Source organism: Nelumbo lutea, chromosome 5 (genome assembly GCF_056320005.1).
Source record: "Nelumbo lutea isolate HS-2025 chromosome 5, American lotus-T2T, whole genome shotgun sequence".
NCBI lineage: Eukaryota > Viridiplantae > Streptophyta > Magnoliopsida > Proteales > Nelumbonaceae > Nelumbo > Nelumbo lutea.
The window spans coordinates 77,187,221-77,199,237 of record NC_142688.1 but is presented as its reverse complement, the minus strand read 5'-3'; the positions used below and the strand labels follow the sequence as shown (position 1 = coordinate 77,199,237).

The 12,017-nt window shown below is 39.4% G+C and overlaps 1 protein-coding gene across 10 annotated transcripts in view; it reads right to left on the bottom strand.

Moving 5' to 3' along the window:
- The window catches only part of LOC148852988 (tetratricopeptide repeat (TPR)-containing protein), a 144,392-nt gene extending 133,732 nt beyond the window's left edge, over positions 1-10,660 (bottom strand). For all 10 annotated transcript variants that reach the window (XM_088944757.1, XM_088944758.1, XM_088944761.1 and 7 more), the window contains exon 1: positions 10,098-10,660. In XM_088944757.1, the coding sequence (XP_088800883.1) occupies positions 10,098-10,477 (380 nt within the window). In that variant the 5' untranslated portion in view covers positions 10,478-10,660. The remainder of the gene's footprint in view (positions 1-10,097) is intronic.
- Between the last annotated feature and the right edge of the window lie 1,357 nt (positions 10,661-12,017).

Genomic DNA, 12,017 nt, shown 5'->3' with positions numbered 1-12,017 from the left:
CATCTTATAAACATATTAAATAGGATATAATTTGATGCTTAATAAAATTTATACATTGGTCAAAAAGCACATATTAAATAGGATATAAACACACCTATTTATGCCCTAGATATGAGGAAATGGAGAGTTGCATCCCCTTCTTGTGTGCCCATGTCCATGTCCACACCAGTATCTGAGCATTTAGTAAGTGTTGTGAGGATTATTTAATTGTTATTTTATAGTTGTTGTTAGTGGGTTGTCCTCTTAAGATGTTGTCAGTTAGTTATTTTCTTTCTTTCTTATTAGTTTGTTTCTAGGGAGTGCCGCTAGGGGCATACTTGTAATTTCCATTCTTTTATATTAAGTTAATATAAATAATGAACTAGCGGCAGCCAGGAGTAGGTTTTCTTTTTCTCTCAATCGTATCTTCCTCTTCTTCTCTTTCTCTCTCGTCTCTCTCTCTCTCCATGAATGATTACATGGTATCAGAGCAAGGTTCTGGCTATAATAGAATTTCGGTCTCTCCTATTTGAACCTGCTTCATCCTCTTTTCCTTCTTTGATTTCTTGGACGTGGAAGACTAAGAAACCCTAGTTGACTACTTGCGGCTCTTCCTTTGGGTTCTTCCTTGGTCGTAATATCAAGGAAACCCTAGTCGAAGAGGGCGATGCAGAAAGAGACTCCCCTTCTTTTCTGTTCGATGCTGTGAAGTCAGTTTCTGGTTGGCACCTTCGTGCAGGTGCTGGACAGGGTATGTGTTCTTGTTTTTTTGTTTTTGGCCAATGGTGTGAAGGCCTTATTCCTTGGTTCTATACATTCGTTTGGATGCTGGATTGTTAGACTGTATGGGCTGTAGTCGGACTAATAGTATACTATTCTAACATCTGCCTTGGCTGGTGTTGGACTGATTACCGGGCTAGTTTAATGACTAAACCATCACAGAGTTGATTTCAGCAGTTTTTTGTTGTCTTTTCCACATCCCAGAAGTAAATTTCTTGAGGGTTGGTATTCTGTTTGTGGCTGTTGTGTAGTTGTGTGGGATATGGACTGATTTCAGCAGTAATCTATGGCAAACTATGATTCAACCTCATCGGGGGTTACACCGATCCGCAGCACAATTGGTATGGGAGGTGAAAACATGATGTTTCCCATGCCCATTACCCCTTTAAATGGTCTAAACTACCTGGAGTGGGCTAAAAGTGTAGAACTTTATGTAACGGCAAGGGGAAAAGCTGGTTACATAAATGGAAGGGTGAAAGAACCCAAAAGTGAGATAGCTGAACATGATAGGTGGGACCAAGAAAACAGTATGGTGATGTCTTGGCTCCTTGCAGCAATGGAACCTGATGTGAAGAAGAACTTTATGTGGACAGACACCGCTAATGAGATCTGGGAACAGGCCAAAACTACCTATCCTGAGCAAAGGCATTATGCCAAGGTTTACCAGTTGCAAGTTGAATCCTCAACCTGTAAACGGGGAAATCGTAGTTTGTCTTCCTATTATTCAGCCCTTACTTCCATATGGAAAGAATTGAATCATTATCAGGCTATAGAGTGGAAACATGATGACGATGCTAAGGCCTACAGGAAGCTGGTTTCTCAGCAGCGTGTGTCTGCCTTCTTGTTGGGACTGAACCATGCCTATGAACCTTTGAGAGTTCAGATCCTAGGAAGCAAAGAGTTGACATCGATTCACGAGGTATACTCCCTTGTTCAATCGGAAGAAAGTAGGCGGAGTGTGATGGTTACAGCTGAGGGGGAGCAACAAGTTGCTTTGGCTGCGATGAGTAATAACAACATGGGGAAGAAAAGTGACACCAAGAAGGCTGATGATAAAGACAAGTTATTTTGTACCCACTGTCGGCGCTCACGGAATACACGTGACACATGTTGGGACATTCATGGGAAACCCAAGTGGGCAGTGAAGAACCAAGAACAGGGTAAAGGGCAAGGTCAGAAGAAGATGAACACAGCACATAATGCAGCACATGTGGCAACCCAAGATACTCAGGTTGTCGGTACTACCCGGGACCACCTTAATAATTCTGACCCCAAGGAAGATATAATGAATTCCTTCAGAGACCACTTGGAGTCTTATGGTAGGGCTCTGCGACAAATGGATAGCTCAGTCACTAGTACTCCTTATACTTCATTTGCATCTACATCAGGTAATACGGCTTCTGCATTCCATGTCACTCCCACTGGTTCCCCTTTGATCATTAACTCAGGGGCCTCTAACCACATGACCGGTAAGTCGAACTTGTTTTAGACTTATATCCTTTTGTCGGGAAGGGATAAAGTGAGGCTTGCAAATGGCTCATTCTCCTCCATTGCAGGCCAAGGATCAATATCTCTTCCCCATGGCTTTAACCTGAAATGTGTATTGCATGTCCCTCAACTTCCTATAAATTTGCTTTCAATTAGTAGTATCACAAGCTTTTTAAACTGCAGTGTAACCTTTTTTCCTGGCTCATGTGTTTTTCAGGACCTAACTTTTGGGAGGACGATTGGTAGAGGGAGCCTAGTGGATGGTCTCTACATTCTCGACAACAAAGCTGGTCTCTCAGTGTCATCCTCAGATTCACATAGTCAGTCAAATAAGAATCAATTTTTTTTTGTGACATAGTCGGTTAGGTCATGTTTCTTTTGAAATAGTAAAGTCTTTGTTTCCGGTTTTATTTAAGTCATGTTCAGTGTCAAAGTTCCAGTGTCAAACGTGTCAGTTGAGTAAACAATGTAGAACAACTTTTCACTCAAATAATAAAAGATCAAGTGTTCCTTTTCATGTTGTGTATTCTGATGTATGGGGGCCTACTATTGTAATCTCTGAGAGCAGATATAAGTACTTTATCACATTGATCGATGACTACTCTCGCTATACATGGGTATTCCCTATGCGTAGTAGAGACGAAGTTCCAAAGATTGTGAAAGACTTCCAGAGGAGGGTATTTACGCAGTTCCATGTTGAAATGCATATCTTCCAATCTGACAATGCAAAAGAATACTTCCATGGTGAGATCAATGAGTTCTTTGCCTCCCACAGATCTATTCATAGGAGCTCATGCGCCAGAACACCACAACAAAATGGTGTTGCAGAAAGAAAAACAGACACCTCCTTGAGGTAGCTCGTAGGATGATGTTACACATGAATGTTCCAAAAAGGTTTTGGATGGATGCTATACTTGCAACTGCTTATGTCATCAATCGCATGCCCTCTAAAGTGCTGAACTACATGGCCCCTCATCAGTTGTTGCTCCCTCAATCCCCTTTATTTTCCATTCCCATGAGAGTTTTTGGTTGTTGTGCCTTTGTCCATGATTTGTCTCCGTCTCGAGGTAAGTTAGACCCTCGATCCATTCCTTGTATCTTTCTGGGGTATCCCTCCTCTCAAAAAAGGTATCGGTGCTTTGAACCCGTTAGCCATAAGTTTTTTGTGTCTATGGATGTGTCCTTCTTTGAGTCTGAGCCATTCTTCCCTGCTTCTCCTCAGAGGGAGAGTAGTAGTGTGAAAGAGGAGAAGCAGGTTTAGGTCCGCCAAGTCTCTCTTCCTTCTATTCCAGACCTTGCTCTCTTTCGTGTCTTCCAACGTACATGTCGTAGAGATCAGCAATGTGATAGAGATGTGGAGAAGCCAAACATTGAGCAACTGACACCGTTAGACTCCCAGGAGGTAAGTCCAATCCCTGTTGCACCTATTGATACCCCAACTCCTATTGTGGATGACCTTGACATTCCTATTGCTCAAAGAAAGGGAGTCAGGTCATGCACTACCAAACACTCCATTACCCAATTTGTCTCCTATGATCACATTTCCCCCTCATACCGAGCCTTTCTATCTACAGTTGATTGCATCCCTGTTCCCAGAAATGTTGCAGAAGCCTTAAAATGCCCCGAATGGACAGATGCCATGAAGGAGGAGATTAATGCTCTTCATAAAAATCAAACTTGGGAATTGGTGGATCTTCCAAAGGGGAAAGACCCCGTGGGGTGTATGTGGGTGTTTATAGTTAAACACAAGGCAGATGGAACAGTTGAAAGGTACAAAGCAAGATTAGTAGCCAAAGGGTACACTCAAGTGTACGGGGTTAACTATGATGAGACTTTTGCTCCACTAGCTAAGATGAACTCAATTAGGGTTCTCCTGTCATTAGCTGTTAATTTTGACTGGGAATTAAATCAATTGGACATAAAGAATGCTTTTTTGAATGGTGACTTAGAGGAGGAAGTATACATGGTTCAATCCCCTGGATTTTGTGCCAAGGGAAGTGAAAATAAGGTGTGCAAGCTGAGAAAGTCTCTTTATGGTTTAAAACAATCTCCCAGAGCTTGGTTCAATAAGTTTCACATGGCAATTCAGCAGATGGGCTTCAAACAATGTCAGTCTGATCATACACTCTTTGTGAAGAGATGTTAGGAATAGGTTGTTGTATTGATAGTGTATGTGGATGATATCATCATTACAGGAAGTTGGAGTTCAGAAATACAAAAATTGAAACACTTCCTTGCATCTAAATTTGAAGTGAAAGATTTAGGTCCCCTGAAGTATTTCCTTGGAATTGAAGTCACCGGCTCAGAAAAGGGTATCTTCATTTCTCAAAGGAAATACACCATTGATCTATTACAGGACACAGGAAAATTAGGTGCAAGGCCAATAGATACTCCCATGGATGTTGACCACAAGTTGGGTGATTGTGATGGTGAACCTCTGAAAGATGTGAAACAGTTCCAAAGGTTAGTGGGAAAGCTGATTTATTTGTCCATGACCCGTCCAGACATTGCCTATTCAGTTGGGGTTCTAAGCCAATTCATGCACTCTCCTAAAAAACCACACATGGCGGCAACAAAGAGAGTTCTTAGATACTTGAAAAAGTATCCCGAAACAGGTCTACTATTCAATAAACATAATCACCTAAAGGTGGAAGTCTTTACAGATGCTGATTGGGCAGGTGTTGTGGATGACAGAAAGTCCACGAGTGGGTATTGCACATTTGTGGGAGGAAACCTAGTGACCTGGAAAAGCAAGAAACAAAGTGTGGTAGCAAGGTCAAGTGCTGAAGCTGAATATAAAGCTATGGCACATGGGGTGGTTGAAGTCCTTTGGCTAAAGAATCTTCTAGGGAAGCTTGGAATTATTGTTCATAATCCTATGTCTCTTTATTGTGACAACAAGACAGCCATAAACATCACCAGCAACCCTGTCCTACATGAGAGGACCAAGCACATTGAGGTGGACAAACACTTCATAAGGGAAAAATTGGAAAAAAGGGAAATTTGCATCCCTTATGTCAACTCCAAGGAACAACTTGTTGATGTCCTCACAAACGGGCTTCCATACTCGCAGCACAATTAGTTATGTGACAAGCTGGGCATGAGAGACATATTCAGCCCAACTTGAGGGGAGTGTTGTGAGGATTATTTAATTGTTATTTTATAGTTGTTGTTAGTGGGTTGTCCTCTTAAGATGTTGTAAGTTAGTTATTTTCTTTCTTTCTTATCAGTTTGTTTCTAGGGAGTGCCACCAGGGGCATACTTGTAATTTCCATTCTTTTTATATTAAGTTAATATAAATAATGAACTGGCAACAGCTAGGAGTAGGTTTTCTTTTTCTCTCAATCGTATCTTCCTCTTCTTCTCTTTCTCTCTCTCGTCTCTCTCCATGAATGATTACAGTAAGCAATACAGCATGGCAACATTCATACCCAGTCAACCTAAGAACAACCAAGGAAGACTAACATAGGGTAGTTTTGTATACTAGTCTAAACATACAAAGCAGTGTTAACGATTAAAGAAAGGAAAAAAATGCATGTTCTAGTCTGAAAGTGACCACTTCATAAAAAGCCAGAGGCTAGGTTCACATCCAAGCAATTGATCCCAACACCACAGTTAAGGAGGCATGAGATGGAAAACTCTATATGATAGTTCTTCTATACTAACATAGGATGATTTTTTGCTTTATTTCATTTTCACTTGTATGAACAGTATCAATGCTTCTTCTGGTCTTAAGAAGCTTAGGGTTCCTTTCTTTTCATCCCTGGAACTCCACATGTTACCTTTCCTTCTTCAGAAATATAATAACTCATTAACAATCAAAAGAAGAAAAGAACAGAAGAGATTTTGGGCTTGACATTCTTCCGGTACAACAAGCATTGCTAGATAAACCACTCTGGGAAATAATCACAAAAAAAAGTACTATTTATCAAAAAATAAACACAAAAAAAAAGTTCTTTCTAAGCCTACTTAGGAGTCAAACTTTTGAACTTTGAAGGGCAGCCACTTTTATTAGACCAGAACAGTAGGTCTTCGACCAAATAAGTTGAAGAGTTGAAAACATTAATACTACTATAAGGCAAGGTTTTAAATCTTACTGAAGAGTGGAAGAGGTAAACTAGAGTTTTTTTTAAGACAAATAAAGAAAGAAATTTTATTGCTAAAAGAAAAAACAATACAACATAACTAGGTGACAAGATGTCACCCCCATCCTCCTCATCACTTCTTCCAAATAAATTTTGCAAATAACCCCTTCTCCCCCACTTCTAATTTTTGAATCCACACACTCACTTGCTATCAACACCCCATCCAGAATTTGTCTTCCTTGAACAAAAGCCATTTGAGTTGAGCTCACCCCATCCAAAATTAAACTGATTGACCTAAAGACACTCACTCTCACAGCCCCGTCCACCTTTGGAATGAGGGAAATGAATGTTGCATTAGCCAATCTTTCCAAAATTTTATCCTCCCAAAATTCTTTAAACAAAGCCAGCAAATCTTTTTTTAATTATATCCCAACACACTTTGTAAAAGCCAATGTTAAAACCATCCGGGCCCAGAGCTTTGTCGCCTTTCATCTTTTTAACAGCCTCCCAAATCTCTTCCTCCTCAAACCCTCTCTCCAACCACTCCCTAACCCCTTCCTCCACTTGCCCAAACTCCATCTCCCCAAGATGACATTTTCAGATAGGCAAAGCTTTGTACAAACTCTCGTAGAAACTCCTAACCTCTTCTGCAATATCCTTTTGATTGTCAATAATTCTTTCCCCCTCCACCAACTTGGAGATTGTATTCCTTTTTCTTCTTCCTCTCACCATGGCTTGGAAGAAATCCGTATTTCTATCTCCTTCTTTAAGCCACTGAACTCTCGCCTTTTGCCTCCATGAAATTTCCTCAAAATGGATTAACCTTTCCAGCTCCTCTTTTAGCCTCTCTCTTTTCATCCTACCCGCTTGAAACAGATTGTCCTCCTCCTCCAACCTGTCCAACCTAACCATTCTGTTCAAAACCTCTTTCTTTCTCCTCTCAACATTCCCAAAAATTTGAACACTCCAGCTCTTTAAATCTTCCTTTAACAGCTTTAGTTTCTTCATGAATTTGTATCCAGCTGAACCCTCCACCTTATATGAATTCCATCTTCTCTCCACAAACTCCAAGAAATTTGGATGCCCCATCCACAAACTTTCAAATCTAAAAGGCTTGGGCCCCTTCAATCTCACAAAGTCCATTAATAAGATTGGCTTGTGGTCTGAGATTGAGAAAGCAGGAGTCTCATGAATCAAACCTTCAACATTATCTCCCACTCCTGGTTGAACAGAAATCTGTCAAACTTCCCAACAAAAAGCTCTTATTTTAGGGGTAATAGGTTTGCACCAGAACTCTTTAATGGGAAAAGAAGAAGAGGGCAGAGAGTTACAAAGAAACTTGAAGAAGGAAGCACATGAAAACAAATCCTTAGGGTGAGGGGCCCAAATACACTTATTTGACTTATCAAGATCAAGACATACATTTTGAAGAATTTGAAGCAAGTCCAGACAAGCCCTCAATTCGTCATCCCTTAACCCTCTACGAAAGCCAAGTCCCAATTATGATCCACTGGGAGAACAAGGGGAACAATGAATTTTGAAATACATTGATTTTTGTACAAAGAAATTGAGTATAAGGATGGGAAGAGATCCTTCAGAGGGTAAGAGCCAACCCAAATATCCTCCCAAATTTTGACAGAAACCCCTAAACAAGCATCATACCTGACAAACTAAAGAAGAGTGAGTAGAATACCACGAATAGCCTTCCACGGAGATGATAAGGTAGCCTTATGGAAATATCTGCATCCCATTTATTCCCCAACCTACCATGTATACTGGTTATTACTTTATGCCAAAGTCTATCCCGTTCCAATGGCCATTTCCATAACCACTTTCCTAGCAATGCCAAGTTCTTTTTATCCACATTCCCAACTCCCAAACCTCCTTCTAAGTTTCTTCTCACAGTCTCCCAATTAACCAAGTGATCCCTTTTGCCCTCTCCCAACTCCCACAAGAAGTCCCTCATCAGTTTCTCAATCTTTTTATCTCCTTTCTAAGGATCCTAAAGACTGACAAGTAGTAGATTGGTAGAGTAGCTAGTATAGACTTAATCAAAGTAATCCTACCCCAAAGTGAGATATAATTTCTTTCCTAAGTTGCTAGTCCCTTAGTGCACTTCTCAAAGATTGGACTCCAAAATCTACTCTCTCTCAAGTTTGCACCTAGGGGAAGTCCTAAGTAAGTCAGAGGCCAACTAGATATGGAACATTCCAGGACATTTATGACAACAGTAAGGTTTCCCTCTTCCATGTTAAGTCCCACAATACAACTCTTCTCAAGATTAGTTTTAAGATTGGAGACAAGTTCAAATTTCTTCCAATTCTCTCTTTGATTTGCACCTCATAGATCTTTCCTCAACACCAATAGACCCCTGTGCTTCCTTGTTGTCTAATTCCTCTTTGATAGAGACAGTGTTGAGCTTTTTCTCCTCTAATCTTCCAAAATGATCCTTGTTCCACTCCTTGATTTTTCCCTCTCAACCTCTTTAATTTCTTGTGAAACCTTACACCTTTCCAAATCACACATCTCAAGTCCCCCTTCCACCAAGTTTCTACTTTCCTTACAAAGTTTGGGTGGATAAGCCACATGTTTTAAAATCTAAAAGGGGCGGGCCCATTTAGAAAGGATTCAGGACCTAGTTTGATAGGGAAGTGATCTGAGGTGATTCTAGGCAAAGTTCTGGATACTAGGTTCTCCTCATAGTCTTCCCACTCTTCATTAAACAGAAACTTATCCAGTTTGGAGCAGTGGGGAACTTTTTGAAAATTGGACCAAGTGAATCTAGCATTCTAGCTTGCAAGAGAGGGATTTCCTTCAGCTCACATAAATCTAGTTTGGGTGTTGTTCTCTCCGGTCTTCTCTTCTCTTCTCTCCCTTCTTCTTCCTTGTTACAGTTTTTCTTCTTCTATTCTTCTACTTTCTTGCATTATTTTTTATTTTATCAGTGCTAAACCAAACAAGTTTATCCAGTCATTGTACACAGTGCCAGTAAATGCTATGATAATATAATATTATAAATGCTTATTAAAAGAATGACAATAACAGTTTTTTGGTAAATGACAATAAAAGTTATTATACATAATTTTTTTTATTGGCTAAATAATGCTAATATATTTGGAAATATCTATCCTATTTAAAGTCCTCTAAGTATAATCTAGAGTCCATAAGTAATGCTAATATATTTGGAAATATCTATCCTATTCGGAAATTTCTATGATGCTGCAAGAGTATAATACCAGAAGAACTTTGACCAATCAGAACCCTCCCGTGAATTTTGATGAAAGCCACTTGATTGGTTACCACTTCTGCAATTCTGGTTAATTAGCTGTAAGCTTTCTAGGTATCATGCCTTTTAGGTATTATAGTCAGACACTAACTATTGAAAGACATTATCTTTCAACAGTATTGCCATCAATGTAACAGACCCAGAGCATCACTCACCATGCACTTAGGTTGATAAAGTGAAGCAGACCCTGTGTGGTAATTATCTTTCTACTTGGAGTCACCCAGTTCAACTACCCCACAATACTAGACTCAAAGAGTTGATAAGAAATTTCCAACAATAAACTAACCACAAATAGAGAGATAAAGAGCCTATACACAGAAGATTCAATTTTAAAAGTTCTACAAAATACAAACACTAATATCCCATCAATAGTAAAATAACTTAAAATGGAGAAAACAAACAACCAAGAAAAGCCTATTTGGACGAAGAGTAAATAAAGAATGAAGGATATTTGAAGCAGAAAGGAAAATAGTTGCTACCTTTGACGGTCGGCAAGTGCTTTGCGCTTTCTCTCGGCGAGCGCCTCGTATTCGAGACGCTCGAATTGTTGATAAGGCTGGACTCCGAAGGCATCATCCTCCGCAAAATCCAATGGATTCATCTCTCCTTCGAACCGAAGTGTGTATTCTCCCTCTTCCAAGTTGTCTTCTTCTTCTTCCCCCTCCTCTTCTTCCTCTTCTTCTCCTTCTTCGTCATCGATATCTCCGTCCTCTCCTTCGTCGGCATCGTTATCTTCTTTGCCTCCTTCGCATTCCATGTCCTTCAAGCCACCTTCCACACCCACAACAGAGGCACCTTCGACGTCCAGAACAGAGGCAGAAGCCAACGAAGAAACCTCTCTCGAACCGCTTGGCTCCATCTGTAAGTTGAGACCTAATTCGAAGAAAATCAAAGAGAGAGCTCCCAGGTTCCTCACGAGGAACTCCAGACTTTGCTCTAAGCAAACAAAATCAAACAAACAGGAAGGAAAATAATTTACAAAAAAGGGGGAAATTATTTTAAGAGTAAATTCCTTTTGAAGAAAAATACCAAAAACAAAAAAATTCCAACCCCAAACGGCTCAGGCCATAAGAATTTATAATTTCTGTCAAATATAATTCACAATAATTTATGTTTAACCAAAATGACGTGGAAACGGAACCGTTTTCTGGTCCCGTGGTTCAACCATCTTGGTTGAATAATTTGACCCGTAACATTATAAATAAATTAAAAATAAAAATATATTTATAAATAATAAAAGGGTAAAACACAAAAAACCTCCCCTGACATTTTTAACAATCATAAAACCTCCTCTTTAGTATCACTTTAATAAAAATCTCCCTAAACTTTCAAAAAAATCAAAAAAGAAGCTCCATAAACCGAACCATTAATTTTTCTAAATACCCATCATACCCTTTTATTAATTAATTTACATACATTTTTACTGGAATAGCCCAATGCGCATAAGCTTTCTCTTGTTTTCAAAGTAAACTGCAAAGTTGCAAACAATGATTTGCACGCAAGATCTATTTAGGGCTGGGTTGGGTTGGGTCGGTTTACTGAGGTTTTTCCAACCGACCCAACCTGGTCGGGTTACTTGAGATGGAAACCGAATCGACCTGGTCGGTTTGAGTCGGGTTAGGTCGGTTTGGGTCGGTTTCAGTTCTAAGTTCATCCATGCCCCCATGGCCACCTAGTTTTCTAGAAATATATTTAAAACTGAAATATGTATTTTAGAAATATATATATATATATATAAACAAAAATATACATACAAATATATTGGAATATATATTTTCTATAAATATATATCTGACATATTTCATAATATATATTTTTTAGATATAGTTATTGGAATATATATTTTCAGATATTTCAATTTTTAATTAACTAGGAACTAAATTGGTTCGGTTCGGGTCGATTTCGATTTTCACACTAGAAAATTGAAACCAACCCAAACCATCGGTTTATGAACTTGTACAACCCGAAACCGACCGATGCTGATGAAAACCCGACCAACTTGGATTGGATCGGTCCAGGTTTATCGGTTTAGTCGGATTGGGCCGGGTTATGAAGAGCCTAGATCTATTGCAAGTTGAATCAATAAATCATACTAAATATCTAAAACTGGGTTCTTTGTTTTCTTTTCATTTTTTCCCTGAAATAATCAAATAAAACAATTGTATTCTAGCTGATTCAGTGGTAATATATTGATCTTCCATGCCCATGCCCTACCGTTATTTTTTTTTCCTGGGCATTGAATGGAATTGTCCTTCAATGATTTGGGTAGAATGATTTAATAAATACTATAAATACTGACCGCCATCATTCAAGAAAGCCTATGGAAGGCCAGACTAAGCCATGTCGTTTCGGGACCCACATAGCTCAAGCATCCAACAAACTCGCCATCACACAACACC